Genomic DNA, 26,512 nt, shown 5'->3' on the forward strand with positions numbered 1-26,512 from the left:
CTCATGGTCTTCTCACGTACTCCTGCACTGATATTCTAAATAAAAGGGAGGCTGGAAAGAGGTGTGTGAGTTTGATTTAATTATGTAAAAGCACTTCTGTGCGTTGTTTAGTTGAGGGCTCAAGCTCCAATCATATCTGCTACAGCAACCGTATTCAACCTCAGTGTAAGAGCTGAAAGGTAACAACCACCAGAAACATGAGAACAAATTCCATCTTTTTATTTTTCATTTAACCACATAAGTACATGTCAAGAGTTGGCATAAACTTCATAAAAATACAGTACCTTTTTGTGCTGCAACACTAGTCACAATGTTTATATAAAGATTCTTTTTCCCGCTTCCTTGAATTCAATTAACATTTTAAAAAGTGACTTCCCAAAAGCCCTTTTTGTGATAGTTTCCTTATAGAAATTTTTCCAAAATCTATTCTGTAAAAGTTAAAAAGCTACCATGCTTTCAGCCGTTCTCCCTCACACTCACAATAAAACAGATTATAAAAAAATAAGAAGTCTTACAATACTGATCAACTGTTTCACTACCACTTTGTCATAGGTTCCCATTTAACTGACACTGTTACAGGCATGACGGAAGCTACTCCTACAGCATCTCCTATTGCTCGATGCTATTAGGGCTAAAAACACCAGTCAGATCAATAGACTGATGCCTGAAGAAAAAGAAACAAGCCAAACCAAAACCAAATCATGGATGATACACAGAGAAACATCAGACTTTATAAGTCACCTACTGCAGAGTCACAATTACTGTGATACTTCGCAAAGGCAATAAACATACAAAAATTCTATCAAGTCAGTTAAACGACTACAGGGTGTCCTGGCACTGGGTATCTCAGAAAGCGAATTCTCTAAGTTGTTTATTGCCTATAATACTGGCATGACACAAAGATGATGGGAAAAACTGCAGAACCAGTGTAATACTGTTGGAGCAATTCTAGCCACACAACTGACTATACCCACATCACAATGGAGTTAAATTTCCTTTTTCTTTAATGCTGCTGATGAAATCCAGGCAGGATCTAATACATGGGAAAAGAAAATAGGGCATAAATTCTGAAAGGAATTTCTTATCAAGTTAGGCGCTGAAGGTCTAGTTAAGGCAGTGAAGAATTTATTTTAGTATCTTTCTAAGGCTATGACAGATTTTTCCTGAATAAAGCGTTTTCCCTTAAAAATGTCATGTATATTATGTCAGCTTATTCTGAATGTGTAAGAATGCTAAAAATCCTTGGACACTGAGAAGCTAAGCTATTGCTCACTGCAAATATTACCCTTATTAGTCATCTTTTTTTTTTTAATATCAGTAAGATTCCAAGAACATGCACCTAAATAAGGAAGTTTCAAGTCTGCCTACAAATTTTTCCATTTCAAAAGCAAGCTTAAATGCACGTGTTAAATGATCCAAAATGACAAACATTCTTAATTCTCTTAAAGAGAAAAAAGGTATTTCTCTCAGACGTGATTAGTGAAATTACATGACTTTTAAGGGAATTTCTAGTATCACCTTTTCAAGAAGGGAGATGGGTGATGAAAACGACATGAGAAATGTGATGCCAGATGCTATAGCACCATTCCGCTGTTCCTAGCTGCTGGCACCAAAGCTTTAAACAAACTTGCTTTGCCAAGACATTCTGACAGTCCCATTTCACAATATCATTGGTTTTGAGAATGAAGTTACTTCCCACAGCTACTTTTAACTCTTTTTGGATCAGTGTTAAAGAAAATGTGCAAACATATAATCATTTGCATAGCAAATCTCAAGGGACTGACCCTGAAATAGAAATCCAAACGGTTAGGTTTAAGATATTTCTATAATCAGAATTCGCTTAAAATGGTAAAAAATAAACCACACATTTTTCCATTTTAAGTCTAGTAGAAAAGTTATGTCTTATTTAGAATTCTTACAGTTACTAGTTTAAAAAGTTGAAAGACTGACAGTTCTTTGCATTGAAATGTTATTCCTTTGGAATCTTCAAAACTCTGTAATTGCTGTTTTCAAACACTGTGATGAAATATGGCCTAGAATCCTTGCTCATAAGGGTACATAAAGGAATTCTGCCAAGATTAGCAGGATCTTCGACATCCCAAATTTCAGGCATACTGCAGCCAGGCCTAGAAAACATATGGATACAAAAAGAGAAATGACAAAATGCCATCAAAAGACATACTGCTTGCTGAACCCAGTTTTATAACCCCTGCTATGAATATTGATTATGACATCTACATTTTTCTAAGTTTGTCTTTGTGCTAAAAATTCTTATCAAATTACAAATTACAGAAGTAATTTAAAAAAATAGTACTGAGAACGTGTAAAATTTTGTCTGCTTTTGTGGTTATATAATTAACAAGAATTAATTTGGAGAAAGAAGCATATACTGTATAATTTGAGTTGTTTTATATGTTACCAGGGACCCTTTGGACTTCCTGTAATACGGAGGGTGATATTCACACACCAAACACTCCTAAAGAAAACTCAGGAAATAAAACACCTTAAAAGAAAAAAGTAATAACTCTGCTTTTTTATTAAGGCACATAACCAACATCAATTCCCTGCACAGTTACCTTTCAAAGTCCACAAAGAATAGATTAATTTCATTTTATTCTAAACACAAAGAAAATAAAAAGTCTGAACTAATTGTGTTCTAAAGGTCAAAAAGATAAATTAGTGTTTTAAAAAAAAAGACAGCTTAAATGTGACAAAATTTTCCATGACCTGCAACGTTCACAATATTTTGGTGCTCAAACTATCTTTGCACCTTTAACTCATCCTAGGCCTTCACCATACACACAGACACACACATCTATTCTTGCCATCTCACAACCACAGCTTGCTTCCTTTGCGAAACTCTTCTGTATTTTACAGTGAAATTTAAAACTACATACAACACAGCTTTTCAGGTGCACAGAAAGACCATAAGGTTGCTAACATGGGAAAAGTTACTTATTGATATCTGGAAAAGTTACTTATTAATATCTGGAGGCACTTGATAAACATGTATTTCGGATACTTTTAATAAAGCACAGATCAACATTTCAAAAACTACTGCTTTATATTAATCTTAGACTACATATTCTAGTGGCATATTATTCTTGTGGGAAATTACTCACTTTTTTCTGCTCACACACAATGACTCTTCCAGAATGTAGTAAGTCACTCCTAGTTTTATCAATTCTCTTTTTACTTCTTTTGCAGGTTTTCGACTGTACATAGAATACACTACTTTAGTTCTGGCCCTGCAAAAAGAGAAATACAAAAGATAGTTAGCAACATAGCACAAAAAAGCTTTAACTTTAGACTGGAGAGGAAGGCTTTTTATTTCACAAGGCAACGAGACTAAAACAAAGTTTGAATCGATAGTGCCATTTGCTATAATGTGATTATTTCTTCCCAAATATAATGATTCCAAGCACAACAATAAAGCCCTTTTTTTGTAACAAGATCCATGGTTACTGTGAACAAAAAAAAGTGAAGGTGGCAAAGTAACACCATCATGAAAGGTTAGAAACCACCTTGTTTGGACTGGAGGTAAACAGAAGTCATCTGACCAGTCTCTCCACAAAAGGTCATACTCCTTGCCCTTGTTCAGACTTGTTAAAATGCGGAGTGCAAGACGTGACATCTGCCTATGCTGAATTAAGCAATATCTTTGCTTGTAAACCATGATTCCATTATATTATCCAGTAATATCCTCCTCTGATTGTGATAATCATGATGTTGACTTCTGTTCATTTTCTGAGACTGTATCATCTCTAACTGGCTTTCCCCAGGCATGCCCTGTCCTGTATTTTTGTAGTTTAGAAGAGAATAGAATAATTACAGTTGGAAGGGACCTACGGTGATCATCTGATCAGGTCTGACTTCCTGACCAATTCAGGGTTGACCAAAAGTTAAAGCCCATTAATGCCAGTCACAGAACTAAGGACATCAGGCATGTAAAATTAATCCCCTCCCTCTCTCCGTTGGTGCTTTCTTGTTGTGCTTTTTTTTTTATAATCAGTTTTATCAAGTTACCAAAAAATGATGCCATGATATTAAAATAAAAAAAAATAAATTTGACCTTTTCAGATAAGTCAATTTCCAATTAGAAAAATATCCCAATTTTGAAAATAACAGAGTACAAAGGTCAGTAAATTCCATCACAAAATTTCAGTTTCAACTTGTCTTAATATTTCAATAATTACAACTAATCATGGAAAGCTAATAGGAATTACTAAACTGGCTATCTTGAGAAAAAAAATCACATCAAACAGATCTGCTACAATGTCAGGAATAATTAGAATGAAGAAAGACTGTAATAGCACACGTTAATCCCAATTCCATAATTATATTCTGACGTGCTCGGATATAAGTTTTAAGCCATATTGCTCCTATATATACCCTTTCTGATGAGCACAAACCCTGAAAAAATACTGCATGTGTTTTAAATCTGACTAAAATAAATCAAGTTCTATAGGGTTGCAACAAATTTTACAATATAATGCGATGCCCTCCCTAATGTAGATAACCAACATTAAGAGAATTAATAAAAAAGACAAATAAATCCTCAACTTTGAAACTTGCCTTAATCCTGCATCTTCATAGTGAGGATGATTTACAATAGGTCGAAGCGTAGACAATTTAACACTTGCCATTGTAGGCATTGCTCCTGCAAAAACTGCATCTGAAACAGAGAATGAAAGGCATGTTTGAAACAACAAATCAGGTATTAGAGAAGCGTACCTTCAAATATCTAAACAGCAATCCTGTAGAAAAAAAACATAGAGAGGGTAGGGTACTCTTTTTTAAAATGCCTTCAACAGGAGATGCACAGAATAATATTTACTTTTTAAAAAAATCTGGAATTCAATATAAGTAATTTGATAACTAAATACTTAAAAATATAGATTTAATACATGTTAATTTTCTGAATGGGTAAAATAACATATTCCTTACAACAACATGTTTTTATTCATCACTTCTTGTATCACTGCCAAATGCACAATAAATCGTAGTCCACATCATCTTGAAAGTATTTTCCTGCTAAAAAGGTAACTTTTGTTTCCAGGTATTTTTCTGGAACTTTTAGTCATTTTAGTAAAAAGATGGGTGCAACCACAACGCAGATGCTTTGAATTCTCTTCTAGCCAAATGATGATCACAGACCTACATATAGAACCAGTATCATTTCAGTAAAAATCTATTTTTAACTGGACTTTGCAAAACCATTTTTATGGCAGGAATACTACACCAGAGGCTACAGCCTCCAGACTGGCAGTTTGCAGTCTAACAACGCAAGCTTTTGGTGTTTTTTTTTTTCATTTGTGATAGCTTCTATATGGACAAGTATATGTGACTAAACCAGGGGTTTTGGATAGTCTCAAAACAAAACCAGAGACAGCAGCAATACCTCTGCAGTCATTCACAGCACATTCTATAGCTACCTCTCACATTAAATGCGGAACATAAACATTATTAAACAGTTTACCTTGTCTGGTATTGACTTTTATCCACTCTAAAAGTTCCTCCTGTGGCAAATTGCTAAATTCTCCCATGATGTTCCACTGAGTTTGAAGGTTTGCTGATCCCTCTATTGCCATCAATGCTAAAATAGCAAAGACCAACGTTTTGGGCTGGATTTTACAGAAGAGCCATCCAAATAACTGAAATGCAAGAATCAATTAATTTCTAGACAAAAATTCTGCAATGTTGCATGCAGCACAGCTCATTTTTATTTCTCCATATGGACCCTAACATATGTTACAAGATAAAGCATCTCTGCTATTTCTTCTCTGCTAAACTTCAGTGACACTTCCTAAGAAGCATTCATGTTTACTGAATATATGGCATTATATTTGTAATTCTACCAAAAAAAAAAAAGTTAACATTAATGCAGCTTTTAAAGTTGCAGGTCAAATGTCAAAATCTCCAAGTCAAGATTATTTAATAATGCTAGCTGCACTTTTAAAGTATTTTATCTCCTATTTATACCAAGAGTTTCCAGTTCTAGTATACAGACTGGAAATTGTACTGGAAATTTCCAAAAACATAGCAGAAAAGCAGATTTTGGAATTATGTGCTTAATGTGCTCTCCTCCCTTCCCTTTCTTGAACTGAAAATGACAGCTTTTGCACATTTTCATAATGACAGTTTGATGGAGGTTCCAAGCAAATAGTTATAAATATGTGAAATGCGTAGTTAAGAAAAAAGTACCAAATTAGCTACATCCAAGTTTAATCTGAGCAAGAACACTTTAAATTATCCATATCCGATCTTAACCTTATATAAGACAAAATATTAGTTACTTTTTTCTCCAAGCTACTGCCAATTAGAAGTAAAGCTTCATAAACATATAAATAAATGCATTTAGTTCAGAGTACCTTTATCCATTTTTTAAAATTGAAGTATAAAATGATAAAGTTTCACAGTAAAACCTCCCACTAGGCTGACTGCAACCAATTAAGTGGTGTTATAAACTAACCATAAACTACTTTAGATTATGAAACTCTTAAGCCACCCCTCCAAAAATAGGTTATCCTCTGCAACTGTACTAAGTTTCCAAGAAGCTCACTCTCTAAAATCACAGGAAACAGCAGAACAATCAAAGGGCCAAAATGCAGTTGGAAGGAGAAGCAAAAACACTGACAAAATGCTCAGAACCTGTCCTTCCAATATTTACACAGTGATAATGTGTGGCATACTCCAAGACCCAACACATGGTTACCAAATGCATTGGTTTTCATTAAACTTCAGCAAAAAACCCACAGTTCAGATTTTATTGTTTCTCACAAGGCTGAGAGGCCTTTTCCAGGGGCACAAAACAGAAATACTTTTATTTCTAAACTTCACTAGAAAATTCTCAGGAATTGGTCAATGGTAAAAGGGCAGAAAAGCCCATCAATTTTCTTTTACAAACACACAGTTAAAATAAGAAAAATGCAGAACAAATAAACTTCGGACAGAATTAATTTGTATCATGATGGTTTTTCTAAAATTATATGTCAGAAGAAATTTTTTTTTTCTTTTCTGACTTTTGAAAGTTCACTCAGAAATATCTTGTGAAAGTTCATTTAAAAAAAAAATTAATCATAGTGCAATTGCTATTACTTAAACAACCTGATCACCTAAGAGGGCATCAGTACTTCAAAAACAACTAAAAGAAGGGAAATATCATAAGAACACCTGTAAACCTGACAGAAGAGCTAAAGCACAGAGGAAATTATTTTTTTCCTGAGTCTCAATAGTTACAATGTAGACAAAGTTACTTTTTAAAGAATTTTTGACACTTTTTCAGCATTTTATATGGTCCCTGTGCAGATTCATTTAATGCTGGCGGAACTTGGCACTTTTGTCTATGCCAGGTAACAAAAGAGGCATCAAGAAAATTATGAGCGCAACTTTTAAGCAGACCGACATTGTATAGCCTGTCCAGCATTACAAAGAACTGCCTTTCCCTGAAAGAACATCCTGGGAAGCAATTCTGTTTTCTGGGAAACCGTCCTTTGTTCATCTGCCTTAACAAGGGACAGCTTTCTCCTCTTTGTGTAGTTCTGTCTCAGTGACTCATCTTCCAGTTGCAGGACATGGGAGCTGGATGTTCCACAGAGAGTAACTGCCTTTACCATGCAACCCTAACTCACCTTCCAGTGGCTTCAACCACAGATATTGTGGGAAAAGCAACATCTCTGGGCCATTAAATTCTGAATCTCACTGCACATGCACAAGACAGCCAGAAAAACATTGAACCCACATCGATAGTTCTGTCACTCTACATTTTGAGTACTCTGATTCCTTCAACTTTCAAGAACAGCAAACCTAATGACTCAGATTTCTTATTAAAATTCTAATTTTCTTCCTCAGCCATTACCAGTTTCCCTACTCTGACAAATATTTTTCTCTTTTCCTCCTGAGGTGCAAGACCTTGGGTGTTCCCTCTGTTGAACTGCAACGAGGTTCAGCCCATTTCTCCAGCCTGTTGAGGTCCCTCTGGATGGTGGCACATCCATTTGGTCTATCGGCCACTGCCCCAAGTTCTGTACCACCAGCAAACTTGCTGAGGGTTCACTCTGCCCATTAACGGTCCATTAGTAAAAACACTGAACAGGACTGGAACCAATATTGACCCCTAGTTGCCAGACAAAGGGCTGATTACCTTACTTTTGCTCTAACTGCGAAGCTCTTAAAACATCTATTTAGATACAGATTCAGTCAAGCTGCCTTCTCAAAAACAGATACTGAAACATGTAAAACCGATTCTAAGATCTTTTACATGTGGAGAAAATCTAGTAACATTTTATGTTACAAATGATTTCAAGCCAGGAAAATTAAATCCAAGTTAGGCACGTGACTTGATTTTTAAGGCTGAAATGTTTTCAACATGCAGGACTCCAAAACTATATTTCTGCAAAGAATTAACACACAAAAAATACAAAAGGCAGTAAGTATGAAAGAGCTGCAAAAACACAGTGTGAACAAAGTCAAGCACTGTTTGGATAAAAGTAATAGTCAATAAAAAGCTTGCAATGGCATATTAGTGTGTAAATACTGTCAAATCCAGTGTATGTCTCCCTATGCTCAAGCTCAATACATAGCATATTAACTTGTATAACAATGTAATTAGACAAGTCACATAAAAAGACATTTGCTTTATTTGGAGAGAGGGGAGAATGGAACTTGTGTAACCATATTTTTCAACATGCAGTGTAAAATGGTTTATTTTTAACCAGCACACTCAGATTCAGCAATTACACACTCCGAAATGTGCTCTATGATAACTATCTGGTCAATGCTGTTAAGTACTGAGCCAGCTACAGGATTAGAAAACAGACCTTACCTGTTTTGAACACACCAGGGAAGCCATAACACAGAGATGTGGTGTCAGAAACAGCTTTAGTCTCATGATTAAAATTGCTAGGACGCTGTATGCCAACAGCTGCAATGCATGGTATACCAGCTGCAAATAATAAAAAGAAAGAAAAAGAAAAAAAAACACAAATCCACATATGCCAGCAGAATGCTAACATTTGCAAACTTTCCATTTGTGTCTTGAACATAAACTTCATTTACAGTACAGCCTAAACGATGAGCTCGTCTGAAAGAGTTAAAGATCTTCACGTTTGAGATAGAGATAAGGACTTTGCTACCTTTTCCCTAAAGCGCACGTAGTATGCTAAGGCATGGAACAAAAGAAGGATAAATACTAACAATAAAACCAAAAGGAGATGGAGAAATGGCCACCTGTGCAAAAGATCCTGAAACATAAACAGGCAATAAAATATGCAAAATTTCTCCACAGAAGTGAGGAGGCATTGCTACTTAACACCTATAATACCTAAGTCTGAAATGAAAGAAGCAAATAAATTCATCCTCAGTACTCCTACAACCACAGGCAGCTTTCTCTGATGCTTTTTAACTCTTCCTGAGAATACTAGAGATGTCACTCAGCAGCTCCAACACTGACTCTGTGGTACTTGTGGAAGTGCTGTGGTAAATCACAGAGGCATTTCTGCAATCAGTGCTTTTATCTGTCTGATTGATTATCACAATCTGAATGGCATGAGATTTTTCTCATACCTCAAATCACAAATAAACTGCTGTTAAGGAAGGTTTGCACTGTCCTTGCTGACTTAACTGCAAACAAAGAAACCACATAAGAAAGCTGCCATTCTATTGTATTTTTTGCACTATTTTATTAAAAAACCAACACGCCAAATTATTTACATTATGACATATTTCAAATCAGAATTTTAACATTATCTATCACATGAAGCTCCACTAAAGAAACTATTCTCCTTCTCAGTCGATATAGAGAAAATGAAAGGTCCAGTCTAATTTTGTTGTCTTTCCCCTTTCTACAGCAAAAGCCCAAAAGACTCCTCTCTTACACTGCCACCATACCTTTACCTAGTATAATTTTTTGTTCAACATTGCAGTTATTCTGGTGACGTTCCAGACATAATTTAACATGAGGAAAAAAAAAAAATACAAATACTTACTTTCAAATAAGCCACATATCAGGATCACACCACTGCAACATGTATTTCAATACTGAGTATTCACAGTAACACATGAATAAAATTGTGCCGAAGAAGAATCTTACCTCACCGTGGCTAAGACGTTCCTCTCTGAATTTTAAAAAAAAAAAAATTAAAAAAAAAAAATTATTTATGTACTACAGAAGCACTAGTTTTACTTTGAAGTCATTTGTAGTGGCTCTAGACAACTGAACTAATCCAGGAAGCATGAGTCAGCACCCATACAGATTATTTTTCCCCTCTGTAACAAGCTTTGAAGTGTATCACAAATCAGTTACTCAATTCCTATATCTATCTGGAAATCCAAAAATTTATTTTAGCAGGTTCTTAAGTACTTCCATTAATCACTTTATAAACGGAACAGCTTATTTAGAGAATGAAACTTTGGTAATGCAAAAGAGGCAGAGCAATAGTACAAAAAAACCCCAAAATCACATAAAATAAAAAAATGAAGGAAAAAAAAAGTCAGTCATTTACTCAGGTACTATATAGATTTGGCTTGGATTCTCAGAAGGAGATACGAATGTGAAGAGTCACGTGCTGTTCTCCAAAACCATCTGTGAAGACAGGATGCTGAATCCTGCTCACAGTTGTTGAAGTTTTGATAATGGCCATTAGACTATAGAAAGCAGAGATCACGGAAATGATTCTTGTTGGTTTGGTTTTTTTAATTTATCACCAAAAACCCCAAAACACAACAACCAGGAAGCACAAAGATATCGTCAGGGAAATGACAACACTCAGTTGGACAAACTGACTGCTCTTAAGCACAGCATTAACATGTGAAGCCAAAGGACTGTGACAGGTAGATCAGTTATCACAAATATTTAGAAAATAAAATTAATACAGCTGGGATCCCTTCTGAAAGATGAAACCAAGGTATCTTTAAAACCCGGGGAAAAAAATAGGAAGAAAAAATTCTGCATTCATTATTGATAGGAGAAAAAGCAAATAGACACATAAATAAATATTGGTTTAGGAACAGAGCAGAAGAAAAATATACATTTGAATAGAAAATCTGGGCAGAAGAGGGTTAAGATGTCTAAAGCCAAGTTCAGCAGCTAATCTTAGTTTTAGACTACCTATAAAAATACCACACACAGTGCATCCAAGTCATTCAGTTACTGAACTATACACATAATTTATCCTTCAAAAAGGACCAAAACAGTGTAGAATTCTGAATTATTTAGCTTATAGCAAATCAAATAAACTTCCAGTAGAAAACTCGCATTTCAAATTAAAAAGGAGAATATTTACCTTTCATACTGGCCTGCCTGAGATAAGGTCCACATAAGATATTTAATTGCCTAAAGAAAGCAAAAGCCAACAAAAAGCATGAATAAGCTTTCAAAACCACTCTAGGGCATTTTCAACATTTGCTAAACTAAATTACACCTGGGTAATCTCTATCTTAGCTTTATCTCAAAATAAGACATGCAATGTTTTAGCTAAAATTTCTTTTTCAGGATGTTTAATTAGCCAGGCAGTTAGCAGTTATCCCATCTGTTCCTGTGTAAACTGTAACTTGTTTTTACATAAATTATACATCATCAAATTTGCAAAAACAGTTATAAACTTCAGTGACAGTACTCATCAGCTAAGTGACAGACACTTTTTGGTGCTTAACACCAAAGCAAGTTCTACCACTGACTCAGGACGGGACCTATCCAAAAATCTAGGTAAAGAGAATACATAATTTCAAGTACATATTCTTAAACCCCTGTATTTTAGCTAATTGTATTGGGTTTTCATGGCAAGGTTTTGATAGCAGGGTGTCACGGGTTAGGGCTGGGCCAGCCACTAAAACATGAACAGACACTCTCCAATCCTCTCTTCCACCCCTGTAAACGGGAAGGAAAAGTGAATGAGGCAGAGAGACTTATCGGACAAGTTAGAAAAAACCCCTAAAACGGCTTTAATGAAACAATAATGGAAATAATAGTGAAACTGCAAAAATAAAGAATAAAATTGGTTTCGTTTAGCCCAAACCAGGACACGGGGGTACTGTGGGGCTGCCCACATATCAGAGCTATTTCCAGCCAGCTTCAAAATAGATCTGTTGTGGCCGAAGTTGAGCCCATCAGTAACACTGGTGGTGCCTCTGTTGAGAACGTGTCTGAAGTAAAAAACGCTGTGCGGCAGCTTTAAGAGAGGGCAGCAAGAAAAATGGGAGAGAAACAACCCTGCAGGCACCAAGGTCAGTAAAGGTGGAAGGGAAAAAGGTGCTCCAGCTGCCAGAGCAGAGATTCCCCTGCAGCTTGTGGAGACCATGATATAGGTTTTCCCCCTACAGCACATGGAGGACCATGATGGAGCAGATATCTGCCTGCAGCCCATGGAGGACCCCATGCCAAATCAGATGGATATGACCTGAAAGGAAACTGCAACTCACGGAGAGCCAAGGAGCAAGCTCCTGGTAGGAATTGCAGCTTGTGGACAAGGGTCCCCACAAAATCAGGTCTTCTGGCAGGAGCTGTGACCTATGGGGGACCCACACTGAAGGACTGTACCTTGTGGAAAGGACTAGATTGAAGCAGTTCTTAAAGAACTGCAGCCTGTGGAAGGGACCAAGTGAGCCTGGGAAGAAAGGGATGGAGATGAGGGGAAGGTGGGTTTAGTTTTCTTTTTGTTTCTCACAACCCTATTCTTAACTGACAATAAACTAATTTTCACAATTCAAGTCTGTTTTGCTTAAGATAGTAAATTGGTGTGTGATCTTCCTATCCTTGTCATGACCCGTGAGATTTTTCAACTTTTTCTCCTTGTCCTTCTGCAGATGGAAAATAAGAGCATAGCTTGGCAGGCTCCTGACAGTCAGCCAAGGTGAACCTACCACACAAACTTCTTCCCACCTCAAACTAGATAGCAATCCCTCCAAAAAAAAAAAAAAAAAAAAAAAAAAAAAAGTCCATTCAATGTAAAAGTGATTCACTAAATCAATCACTTACCTTTTTGATGATTACCCCAAAAACCACTAGAACAACTGGTAATAGCAGAGTCTTTGTGTATCTTACTGGAGTCTACAATGGAAATAAACTGCCTCGATTAAAACATATATTTAAAAACTCAACAACAAAGCAAGCTTAACAAAACTGAAATTGAAAGTCTATTGAGCAATGACACTACATGTCAAAATACTAGGGTCATTAGTAAATTATTCCCCATTTTTCGGCAAGCCACTCAAAGACTAGAAGTAGATTGTATCTCATCTGAATTTATGTACTATGAGTTGAGTAACCTACAAATGTCATCGTTCTTTTAATGTTTTAAATGCATATCTAGATACTGATGAAACAAAAAAGTCTATAAAGGAGCTTCGATGCTCTTCTGTAATCTAAATCTACCACACAAGGCCTTCGCAGCTCTCAGTACATTTTCCATATACTCAAAAGCAGTTACTGTCAGCCACATAAAATTTCAAGTGTGCAGAAACAGATCCTTTCATTGACCCCAGAGCAAGCACTTCTTTCATTCAAGGAAGCACATTTCTTAGACCCCAAAACCAAAATTGATTTGCTTTTATTTCATTTAAAACCAAAAAACCCAGTTAAACTTAGCTTAAGTTCATTAAATTCTCTTAACTTCATTAATGATTCTGTGATTCTGTAATAAGCACTTGAACTTATGATAGCAGTAGGAAGTTATGGCTCTCAGATATTCTAAGTTATAAATTAAGATAAAACAAGAAATTCACTCTTCCATAATCATCTATTTTGATCAAATTACCTCTTTTTCCATGAAGTCAAACTCTGCAGCGCAGGTATACATTAGTGTATCAAAATCCTTGTAGCCAATAAATTTAGATTTTAATATATTTCCTATATGAGCCTGGTAGGATATATAAGGAAAAAAAAAAGCTGCAGTAAGCAAGAACTGTCCTGTTTTCCACAACGAAGTAGTTTAAATGTATATGAGAAATCATTTGATTAGAACAGAAGTTTATACCATTTACATCAACCAGATACTCAGATAAGAGAACTTACATCATCAGCTATTCCAAATACTAAAGAAGTTAGGTATTTCAGGGTGACTGTCCCAAATAACCAGGCACATCCTTCAATGACCTTAAAAAAAAATACATTCAGAATGAAATAAAACGTGTCTCTACAAATTTTAGAAACCTTTCTTTAAAATTTATTAAATTTAGCTACTACTCACAAATGCTCCTATGCTATCACAAATAAGTAAAGTCCAACTACAGTTGCCAAATGTCAGTAGACAGGGGTGGTTTCAAGTTGGGTTTTTTTTGTATTTTCTCTGAAACAATTTTGTGTGATTGATTTATACTACAGTTGCACATGACATTGTAGCAGAGGAAGTACATAAAGTTAACTGTCAATCCCTTTTGTTTTGCACGCATCAGTGAGTAAGCAATTATTTCCCAGGAAATAGTCTCTCTGTATTACCAGGTAATTCCAAACTGTGGAGGAATTTGCTGATTTACAGTACCTTCTCAAGACCATCTCAAGTTAGAACTTGAAGGAAACAAAGAAAGCATGCCCCATTAGTACTTTTAGTTACACATCATGTTTATCCCTGTACCAGAAAGTTTCATTCTTGGCAATCTAGCTCTATCTAATTCTTTATGAACCTGGATCAACTCTGTATGACAACCTGGCTTAGTTTCTTGTACTTAGGACCAGCAGCAAATGCTTTCAGAGCAAATGTAACAACAAAATACAAACTGATCTGTACCCTAATGTAACCAGGGGTTTTATGTGATGAAAGGTTGCATTCAGTCATCCTATTTAATGGCTGCAAATGAACCTGAATACCTAGGAGATACCAAATGCTTTTCTGAACGCCTTTTTTTTTTTTTTTTTGCTTCCACAGAATCGTTCTTCTCTCTTACAAGCTTATTGCTGCTAGCATAAGGGGCACTAAATAAACCATATCCTACTCCTATTCACCAGCTTTGTCATATTTACCTTTATTTTACAAGATGTAGAATTCTAATCTCTTTTAAAATCTCAGCTATTTAGCAATTCTACTGTAATAATTATCTTCATATTCTCTCTACTTCAATTTGGTGGTAGCACATTTTGGGGGAAGGTATTCTATTTCTTTTTTTTAACTAAGATGCATTGCACACAATATTTAGGATGTTAAGAATGAATTTACAAAAGAAGTATTTTCTGCTTGCTCTGCAGCTTCTTCTTCATTACTTCCATCATGTGTTTTCCTGTTTGATGTCTGCTCAGTAACAAGTTTATGTGTTCAGAGAACTTTTCATAAGAACACCACGATGTCTTTGCTGAGTGGCAAGGCTTTACTTAGGATCAATTATTTTATATACATACTTAGGGTGGTGGTGGTCTTTTGAAAATTTACCATTTAATCCCACCCTTTTTTTCTTATCTTCTAACATTGACACCTTATCCCATGGAGCTTATTTTCTTTTATAGCTCTAGTTAAATATCTTCCCCAAAAGGTTTCTGAAATTCAAGTGCATTACATTCACCCACACACCCTTGTCTACATCCTCCAAAGTCCAACTCATTCACACGGCATGAATTCCTTTCACAGAGGCTGTGTTACACCTGTTTCATTACATTGCATGTACCTATAAGCCTTAACAACTTCAGCACAGTTGAAGTTTTTAATTCTTTTGCAAAAGTTACACTTTCTGGTCTGTAGTTTCACAAATGCCTTTGACCTTGTTTTTAAAATCTGATGCGAGATCTGCTTACGTTCCCATTTTCCCTGATACCACAGCTCACTACAGTGGTGGTTATACATGCTGTTTGTTAAAATATTCATAATTCCTTTATATTTAAATTCCTTTATAAAAACTGCATGAATTTCACCAAGTTTTGCTAACAGTATGCCCTTCATTTAATAAGAATACTTGTCTTAAGCAGCAAGCTGCTTCTCCTACTTTCTACAGTGCTATGTTTTATTTGTGATCATTTTGGATGTGTTCTCCATGTTTGGACGTGACTTCTACTGCCTCAGACCATACCTACACACCCCACAGTGTTTTACTCCAACTTGCTTCCCTCACTTAACTATGTAATTACAAGTCCCTTGCTGTTATTATCAAAAATATCCTGAAAAAAATTATACAGGACACGTTTTAGTGAATAACTAATACCGTATCTCAATCTCCACTCCTGCAAGTACCGCTATCCTTTTACTTGCCTTTTCTAAATTGTTCTTCATTTTAAAAGGATTTTCATATAGATCTCAGGTTTTGTAAACATGTGTAAGTTGGCAATTTAACATAAAAAGCATTTCTATTTGAAAGCTATTTCAATTTTCTCATATAAATCTATGTTTATGCCCCTTTCCTTCCTTCAGTAATTTAAAATTAATTCCTGGAAATATGGAAAATTTATTAAAGAGAGTATTTTAGCTATACCTCTTGACTTTCCACTATTACAAAGTAACCCAAAAGTTATTTTTGTATTTTATTACAATAAAGTAATTGGTTTTTTTCTGAAATTCAAAATATATGAAATTCCTTACCCATATATAAACTTCTCTTCTGCTTCTTTTCAAGACTTTTGGACTCAATTCAAGAATTCCCTAATAATAAAATGAATGTACATTTTCAGGTAACATAATAGTAAAACCAAGATAAGCCGGTACCCTGGATGAAGGTTTTTTCTGTGTGTTTTCATAAGCACCTATTGTACCACACAGCTCTTTAATAAAAAACCCTCCATAATTAATATAACCTGAAATACGAATGAAGATAGGATGTTGTGATTTCACACTGTACTGGCAAAACACATAAAAACTCTCACTGCAGTTTCTATACAATTAATGGAAGACTACTCCTTAACAAGATTCTTCATTACACAGTTCTAAGCTTCTTTAAATCAAAGCCAATGGGAAACTGGATTATGCCTCCTTCCACAAATTACAAGAGATATCTGAAGCAATAGATAAGTTACTAAAAACTATTAAGATACAAATATATTTCAATCAAGGAAACAGAACGTGAGGGTTGGGAGGAGTTACTTGTATTTTTCTGTTTCACCTTATGTTCCTCATCTTACAACACAAGGAAAACTCTTTTTAAGCTCATCTGATGAACAATGTAATTTTAGAAAAACTAAGAATGAACTTGAAAGCTTTCAGAAACTAGTCCATAAACAAGACTGAAACAACTACAAGCACTCAAACAACCACCGTATTTTTTCTAAAGCAGAAAATAGGCAAGAAATTCAATGTACCTGAACGTACTATATGATTACAAAAGCTACATTAGAGTCCATTTATAACAAGCAAACTCTACTATAGCAAATACTAGTAGCCAAAGAAGTTTATTTTTAGAGTGAGGAATTACCATCCTTTTGCTGATGCACAAAATATAAACAAAATGAAAATAAACAAAAAGAAAATCACTGAGCTCACCTCAAGCTTCTAGGAGAGGCAAAAACAATGAGAAGTGAAGATGATTCGTAGTACACTACACTAGATCTGTTCACACAATCTTATCTCCTATTTCTTATGCATGTAAGTCCCTTAAGAGAAACTGAAAGATGTTGTGGATTGTTTTCCCTATTTAAGTGAAAATTAAGATAGTGAATGATGAGATTTCAGTGAATAATTTCACTAACATGGCAGGATGACTCAGCAGTTTAAAATACTGTCACACCATTGTTATCTAGGTCTTTAGCTATTTCACATCAAAATTGCACATTTTACATCAATATATACATAACACTATAGCATTAGTCTCAGTATGTCGTGTGATTTTTTTTCCTTAAACTTACCCAGATAACTACTAAAGATGCAGCATAATATGATGTCAATAACATTGAATTACCAAACATCAGAATAAAACACAGTATGAGAGACACCTGAAAGAAGAAAATAAAAATAATTAAAATAGAAAAGGTAAAAATTGCCCAAGTATAGAAATTACCCTATGTCAACAGCTTTAAAGACACCTACTTCACAGCAAGTGCCAGCTTGATGCTCAGCTCCCAGAATTGTTCTGACAACACTGTTTATAAGAATTCAATGACAACACGTATCCAAGTGTATGGATTATGTTAATTTATATTTTAAACATACTTATAGACAGAAAAGATTTGATGATAGGACTAACTCATCTACACGATATAACAGCTACAATTCTGAAGTTATTCCTCACTTACTCTTTTGTTAAAAAGAAAAATATTATTACACGAGTTCTCTATCCTACTTGTTATCTTTCAGAATCCTGGACAAACATGAATGAATGTTGAGTAAAATGTTTCTTGTGGTCTCACTTACAAATTGACAAGCATATACTTGAACCATAATCTTCACCGAAGTCAAGAAAGCAGAACTCTGTTTGATCACATGCACTTAACTATATGAGGATGAAAGTCAAGGCTAAAATACAACTTTTATCTGTTGTCCTGATCTCCTGCTGCGATTTCTTCTTAATGGAAAGCAAGCTGAATTATATTTTCTAACTTGGAGAGGAAAATCAATGATCGATCTCTGTCTTCTATACACAGCATTAAGGAAAAACAATGCAGTTATTCATGACATATGCAGACTTCTGTACTCCCCTCCTCACATAGTTAAGACTTTCATTTTCCAAACAAAAGTGGGCTGGGGGCAATAAGTGAAAAACTGGCAGTTTAGCCATCCTCATTAAGCTTTCTCTGTAATATAACATGATTGTCTAACTGAAAATAAGCTTTTCATGACACTTTGGCACCAAAGTTATAATATAGCTACTGATATAAGCCAAAAGGCTTAAGTAGTTCATCCTACTTCTGTCAAAAAACTACTAAACCAAGATGTTTAACTGCAAATTTTCCTTATAAATACGACTGGGAACAAGCATTTGGCCTCCCAGGTTTATATGAGAAATGCATTGCATAGGACTTAGTACTGCCTTTAATTTATCATTTATGGTATTTTAAAATGCCTTGGAAAATATATGAAATACAAGTCAGTTCAAAGTTTATTTTCTGTGATAAACATTCTCCTTTGAGAGAGAGAATGTGTGGCACCGTTTTAGCAAAAAAATATCTTTTAAAGACAAATGGATTTCTTAAATGCCTTAAATGGCTTCCTGTATTTTTAAAACAGTAATCCTGCTTCAAAGAGCAAAACTCCTGGTAGAAAACTTGATCATTATCTTAACTTTAAAAATGCAAATCAGACATATTATGCAGAAACTTGCATGCCTTTTACTTATGATCTCCTTCCTTTGTTGACTTTCTTACATTTCTGAAAAACAATTTCCTCAGACTAATAGGTTCTTTTTTTCTTTATAACCCTTCTTAAATATCTCCCAAAATAATTTGACCAGTCAAATTCACAGTCAAAACTACAGTAGTCTTGAAAATCCAATTTTAGTTTAAGTTCTTCTTCAATGATAGTCCATTCTCTAATTTTGACTTACTATCATCTTATTTTTTTTGTTTCTTCTAACGTATAGCATGTGATGAATCCTGCCTTTCCAACTTCTTTTTGCTCATGCTCTATCACTTCGTATGTCTTCTAGTCCACAGAATAAATAGGTACATCTATTTGATGTTTGATAATTTTTTCTGGAGTTCAAAATTACTGTGGATCATGGGGATCCTAGTTTGACACTATGACATAAATATACACAAGATCAAATATTCAAATGCAGGCCCCTCCATTCCTTATTATTACATGTTTTTACACCATATTGCAACTAAGGAAAACACCTCAGACAAATGGCCTCTCTTAATGCTCTGACATGCTTCAGGGAATTTAAATTTAAAAAAAAAAAAAAAAGTATTACCATATGAGCAGAGAGTATCTTCTGTAATTTGCAGGAGTCAATGTAACCCATTATACACACAGCAAATAATGAGGCTATCTAGAATCAAAAGTGAAAGACAATTTAAAACAATTTGCAGTGGTCTACTCTTTCTAGCAGAATATACATTCTTACAAAAAAGTGATTATTCAAACAATCATTAACTGTTATTGCTAAGTACACACTTAGGCATTCAATAATGGTTTCCTTCAAAAAACCTGTTGTGGTGCTCTTAATAACAATGATCAAACATATTTGAATATTTAAGAAGTATTCAGCTTTATAAAACCAAAATCATCAAAACATCATCTTTCACCCTTGGATTCAAAAACACAGCACCCCAAACCAAGCCAAAACAAACAAATATTAAAATTACTTAACTTTAATTTTTTAGCGAAGTATGGAACACCCACAATTTACAGCTAAGGAAAATGAGATTCATTGATTAGGCAGCTTGCTATAAGCCACATGGGAAATTAATGAAATTACGAATTGAACTTGTAATTTCAAGTTTGAGGCATCTTAAACATGTTATGAGTGATGAGTTTCTCACAATATTTTACAGAATTTAATGGCTTTCCCTTCTGCAATTAGAAAAGTGGCATACCACAGCATATATTGATTGTTCAAAACTATCCACTCAAACCAAGCAACGCCTGCTTCAAGTAGGACGGACAAGTGAAAAGGCGTGGAGACACAGATGGATTTCAACCAACAGGCAACATTTCGATCCATTTAAACAGTAAAAAGTGTGCTGTATGACAGTATCCTACCGCTCACATCAGCATTTAAAGTTACCTCAACTGTCCAAACTCTCAGACAGTAAAATTATGCCACTACTTACAGGCTCATCAAAATTAAATAGAAAATCATGCGAAATCATGCCACCTATTACATGCCATGCAAAAGTTACTCCATTTAAAATTTGAAATAGCCTGAAGCGATGCAAGGTCAATGTCTTTTCTATTTTTGTACATCAATATACAAAGGTTTTTTTTCTTGTTCCACATTTGTTCTACACTTCTAGCGTACTGCTTTTTTCTTGTTCTACGCTTCTAGTGTACTGATTTTAGGCTGGAGGCTGCTTTTAAGAGGAAACTAATTTCTTTCTTAGTTTGGAAACAGAAGACTCAGTGGTGTAAATGGCCAACTTTTAAATTTAAGTCTAGAAAAATTTTGTGAGAAATGGTGTGAATCTTTCCTGAGAGCAAGAGTGAAAACTGGCTGAAGGGAAAGCATCGGTATAGTTATGAATTCAATGGCTGTCTACACAAAGCATTCAATTTACCCAGATAAGACAAAGGGGCTATTTAAAAGTGAACATGGTCTTACCTGTGTTAGAAGAACAAACTGAGCAAACTGCCAGGGAAGCATGAAAAAGATATTAGAAACACACAGTGCAATCAAGCTTCCTGTATTAATATTCGGAATCCTTGGGAAAAAGAGACAGAATAGGCATCAGTAAGTGAAATTACACAGGTGTGTGCATTTTACTGAGAACTACATTTGAGAAATCAGAAAGAACAAAGTTACCTTGGAAGTTAGCTAGCAGTATCAATTGATTATAAATAACACCGCTCAAGCAAGTTTAATATCTGTTTTCTATCTGTGCCCCAAAACAATCATTCTGATGCTTAATGTTTTGTAACTTGTCCTGGCAGCATGTAATATCGCAGGCCAACTCATGTCACCTGCAGTGGTCCACCTTTTCCTCACAATTCTACATTCAGGTGACCATTTCCATTTCAGCTGGGATCAAAACTACTCCTAGAACAGTCTTCATTTAAAAGTGATTTCACTCCTCCCTCTCACATTTCTTTCATATTTACTTTCTGCTAACAATCTTGTGCAAGGTTTCAGGGCAGGAGACAATAACCAATACATGAAACTCTTTTTCTATGTCCTGCTGTAAGCATCATTTAATCAATCCTATATTACCCTCAGGTTCACTTCAGAAACATGTCACATTTCCAATTTCACTAATCAGCCTCCAAAAAGACGCCATAAATTTTCTGCTGCGAAACCCAAACCCAACAGATGACAGCAGTCTTGCCAAATTCTGTAAAATTTTCTTAAGCTTCTTTTACAAAGTCTTGAGAACAACCTCTACTGGAAGTCATGCTGAGCATGAGCCTAATGTATTAATACACTATACAAATGTGATACAAATAATGGAGAATTTAAGTTGGAGTCTCTGTTTCAAAGATAATTTTTGTATTTCATTGAAATAACGCAATACATAAAATAGAGCTGCTCTTGAAGCAGGAATTATAACTGAGAAACACAAAAAGTTTTGATGTTTTATCCCCTTTTGTGGGGCTTGCGGCCTTGAAGTAAAAGCTGACAAGCAGCTGGCCAGTGACCTCCAAGGATCAAAGGATGTGGAAGATTCCCAAGGCCAGGTTGATGTGGAAGGAAAAGTACCGAAAATAGCATGTGGCTCCTGGTGTTCCGCCAGAAGGACTTTGGAGACTATATGGGACCTTGGGGACTGTTTGGGTGGTTTGCTATCGGGATATCAAGAATTAATGAAGGATGTGAAAGGTAGCCAAGAAATGCTGGTTCCAGTAAATGTTTTTGTAAATAAGCAAATATATCAATAAGTTGTCAAAGTATTGGATAATTAGTTGTCAAAAGTACTGGCTAATTGTTGATAGCTTGCAGCTGCGAAATATTAAAGGAAGGTACAAAAGATAACATGTAACTTCAATAAAGCGGATGATTGTAGCATTCATATTGAGTGTGTATTGCAGTCTCCCGTCTTCACCCCCGACACCCTTTTTGAAACCTCGCTCTGAAACACTCAGATTAAATATCTACCTCATTAGTAAGCAATCCCAAGTACTATTTTATGTATCAAGACTTGAAGAACAGGAGTGAATTTATCTAATCAAGAAATGTCATAATTACAGTTACAGAATTTATGTGCTCCGATCACCCTAACTTAAAGCATAACCTTCTCATTTTTTGCTCGACCTCGCAATTTAGCATTAAATGAACATGTATCTTTTTCATATTAAAATCTAGCAATCACTCTACAAACTATCCCTCATTCTAGACACTATGTATCTTTTCCTCACCTAAAAATCACAAGTTAACGACAAGCACAAAATATTCTTGGCTTAATCATCAATATCAGTATGACCTAATAAAGGAAAATTTGAGGTTACAATTGCACAGTTCAGCTAAATCATAAATACGCTGCAAATCTGATGCAACGGCATTGGTGGAAAAGCCCTCAGGTATTAACAATCACACCTACTTTTCAAAAAAGAGGCAAGTCAGTAACACAACCATGTTGCAAGCCAGAAATAGCCACCAAAAAGCAGGGCTAATGAACTCAACAGCATCTCTGCATTAACCTAATCAGATTGCTCTAAATCACAGAACTATTTAATTAGTCATAGAAAACTACAGGAACATACAAGCCTACAGCATTGTCTGTTGCACAGCATAGGCTTATTTTAAGGGCAACCAACATACCACTCTCCAAGAGGAAAAAAACACAATTGATGGAGTATCAGCTTGTTTCTTATGGGAAGGAAGTGACATCAACCAAAAAATCCTGATTTTTAGCTTAGATTTGTATTTGCCAACACAGTAAATTCTGTTTTTTATTTTGTGTCTTCAAGTTGCAAAGTTTTTCCTTTTAGTAAGTAATACAACTGCAGTTCTACTGGTGCAGCGTCTGCAACGTAACAGCCACAGGAAAGTTTCTATGTTAATTATATCATCAGAAAGGCACTTAAATAAACACTTAAAGGCATTTAAATAAATGTCCAATGAAATTCCACTTTTTTAAACATTGTAAAGATCTAAGTATAAATTGAGAGGTACCTGAGAATATAAGTCAAAAGCAACATCTGCAGCACAAGGAACGGGTATGAGAAACTTTCACGAAGAGGTGGAGTCCACATGACGCGGGTGCACTAAAAATAAGAACTGGGTTAGATGATAACATTTGCTACCACATTACCATAAAACAATGCATTTTTATTTCAAAATGAATGACCACAGATACTTCGACAAAGCAGAAACCAAGCTACATGATATTTTACTCACAAACTTAAAAGAAAAAAAACAAAACACAAACCAGGAAGCAGAAAAGAGGAGGAAAAAAGGAAGTAGCTTCCAGACTTGAGGTCTGCAATGCACTGCTTAATTAAAATAGATCACTGTTTTTCCAAAATTAAGTGTGGCAGCTAGAGAACATCCAAGGAAAAAAGGCAGGGCAGCAACTGCTTGTCCCTGCTTCTGCTGAAATTAACAACTCATTCAGGTAACTGAAACCACTCTCAAATTCTAAGTGTGACTTGCCCCACTTAGACAAAGTGTATGTGGAGAGATCTGAAGGGTAAGCCAACCTACACTTCACTGTGTTAAGAGCTTTTTCATTAATTTCTTGGGGTTTATGGCAAGTGGCTCAGCTATAACTCATCTCCGATGTCTATAATTCAGCTCTTTATAAAGTGTTTGCACATGGCACTGAGCATCAAAAAAAATAATCACAACTTTATAGGATAACTCTGACATACAAACAAATGGGTTCAAAGTGGCTACCAAGAGATTTGCACTAAAAATTAGAAGCAGGTTCTTAACAAGTACAGGACCAAGATGTTGTTCCTCTTAACATGGATCATAACAAATATATGAAAGCTTACAGGATGTTGATACCAGGATATTCCTTCTCCTTTGCTTCCTATAATCCTAAAACCATTTTTTAAATATTATTTTACCAAAAAGTCACTAGAATCAACATTACACAATTCCTTGCTTAATGTCTTGCTATGTTACAAACATATTAAAGTAATATAAATGCGTAGAAATAGTGTAAAATGAACACAAAGCACAAGTCCACCACATTAATCACAATCCTTGCTGTTTAAAAGCCCTCTCTGTAAAAGCAGCATGCTGATTACCATTAAAATAAACCTTCTATAAATACATATACTAATGTGTTGTCTTCAGCTGAATGCAGTGTGATTAGTTAAAATCATTTTTATTAGTAATAACTACAACCACGATTATTATAAAACAGTGTAGTCTTTTTGATTATTTTTCAGGACTACAGCAACATCTGATTTACCAAATCTTTTGATACTGGAGGCGACAAAGACAGGAAAGAAATGATGAGCATATACAAGCATAAAAAGGAAGCATTACCTTAAAAGAGGATTGACTAATGTAGCCCATGCTATTTTTCTATATTTGGAAAGTAATACTAAACTCAGTCATCTGTGCATGATTTATCAAGGCTGTAAGCTAACTTTGCTGCAGGTATAAATACATCAGACCTGTCTAAGCTGGAAATTGTTAAACCACAGTAGCAATAGCACAGCACAAATAAAAATATACTCCCTTAGGACTATTAGCTGAATGACTTCTACACAGATCTGAGATACCAAGACTTGCAGATCATCCTTACTCAGGTTGCTCAGTTCTATCCTTCCAGAAAAGAAAAGAAAATTTTTAGCAACTGCTCTAGCTCCGCTGTACGTACTGTGGTCACATGCAAGGTGATTTCCGCAGAATCAAAGGCATAACAAACAGTTAAATCAAACTGTTTTTCACACAGAGATGTGCACATGCACACCCCTTGCACGTGATTCAACAGCACGCACAGTAAAGCTAGACCACCTACATGCACGACACTGCTACATATATTACTGTATCTCTACATACACAATGATACCAAACAACTCTTGAGTTATTTCATCAGGCAGAGCACAAACACAAAGAGCCAGCCGAGATCTAACCATACACCTCTGCAGGTAAATCCTACTGCTCTCCAGAAATCCATAGAGTTGAGCCCAAACCAGGGTCACCCTACTTAAGCTCTGCCTAAGCTCAGACTACACAGACCTAATTTCACACCATTCTCTAACATGCATATTATCTATGGTTTTCTCCCCAAGTATTCCACAGAGATGAGCTCTCTCACAGTCTCCTATGGATACGAGGACTGCCTGTGCCATAGTGAAATAAAAGCTGCTTTGCACTGTTGCTACCATTATCCGTGAAATTTTCACCTTGTTCCTTTCAGAAATTACACTTTATCACCTTCACAGACTTGACAAAAATGTGTGCACTCTATCAATATTTCCCATAGCAAAGGATAAGACATTCATTTCAAGAGGCCATTATGAAGAATTAAAATGAACACAAAACTTTGTGTTTTCCCTCTTATAGCAGCAAAAAATACTTCAAAATTCTGTAATGTTTACCTGGTCTGAACCAGTCAGTTACCCTCTGTGAAGAATTTTCACCCATAGACGTCATTCAGTGAAAAATATTTCAAGGGAAACTTAAAAATAAAATAGCTATTTCATCATAGATTTTTGTTTTATAAGAGAACTGTCAAAGCTCACTACGAATAGAAGCATCTTTGATTCTGTTATGTGCAACTACATATTCTTACTACTCAGTTTTCTGTCAAGTTCAGCTCAGTAAAATAAGAAAAAGATAACTTTAACCTCTAACAAAATCTTAAGGTATCTAGTTTCCATCTAGAGAATCTATACAGCACAGCTGCATGTTAGGTAAAATAAGTATTTATATAAATTTATACAGATAAAATAAAAATTAGAAAGCAGAAACACTGCCCAAGGGTATCAGAATAAAAGCCATGAGGTTTTTTCCAAAATATGAAACAATGAACACCATTAGCTGGGGACACAGAGAGATGTTTAATTAACAGTTTCTTTTTCTCCCCCCCCCCCCCAAAACAACGCTTCCTTAGAAG

At 35.3% G+C, this 26,512-nt stretch overlaps 1 protein-coding gene across 1 annotated transcript in view; it reads right to left on the minus strand.

Moving 5' to 3' along the window:
- Window positions 1–1,263: 1,263 nt before the first annotated feature.
- LOC104270450 (probable C-mannosyltransferase DPY19L1) overlaps window positions 1,264–26,512 on the minus strand; it is a gene marked incomplete at its 5' end in the record, with an annotated part of 42,972 nt that continues 17,723 nt past the window's right edge. Inside the window, 15 exons of the mRNA XM_009864833.1 lie at window positions 1,264–2,126; window positions 3,123–3,248; window positions 4,576–4,675; window positions 5,480–5,654; window positions 8,825–8,944; window positions 10,091–10,115; window positions 11,283–11,332; window positions 12,974–13,045; window positions 13,752–13,853; window positions 14,009–14,089; window positions 16,494–16,553; window positions 17,750–17,836; window positions 19,753–19,830; window positions 21,103–21,202; window positions 23,608–23,699. Coding sequence (XP_009863135.1) covers window positions 1,970–2,126; window positions 3,123–3,248; window positions 4,576–4,675; window positions 5,480–5,654; window positions 8,825–8,944; window positions 10,091–10,115; window positions 11,283–11,332; window positions 12,974–13,045; window positions 13,752–13,853; window positions 14,009–14,089; window positions 16,494–16,553; window positions 17,750–17,836; window positions 19,753–19,830; window positions 21,103–21,202; window positions 23,608–23,699 — 1,425 coding nt within the window. The remainder of the gene's footprint in view (window positions 2,127–3,122; window positions 3,249–4,575; window positions 4,676–5,479; window positions 5,655–8,824; window positions 8,945–10,090; window positions 10,116–11,282; window positions 11,333–12,973; window positions 13,046–13,751; window positions 13,854–14,008; window positions 14,090–16,493; window positions 16,554–17,749; window positions 17,837–19,752; window positions 19,831–21,102; window positions 21,203–23,607; window positions 23,700–26,512) is intronic.

Source organism: Apaloderma vittatum, unplaced genomic scaffold, assembly GCF_000703405.1.
Source record: "Apaloderma vittatum isolate BGI_N311 unplaced genomic scaffold, ASM70340v1 scaffold2912, whole genome shotgun sequence".
In the NCBI taxonomy this organism is placed as follows: domain Eukaryota; kingdom Metazoa; phylum Chordata; class Aves; order Trogoniformes; family Trogonidae; genus Apaloderma; species Apaloderma vittatum.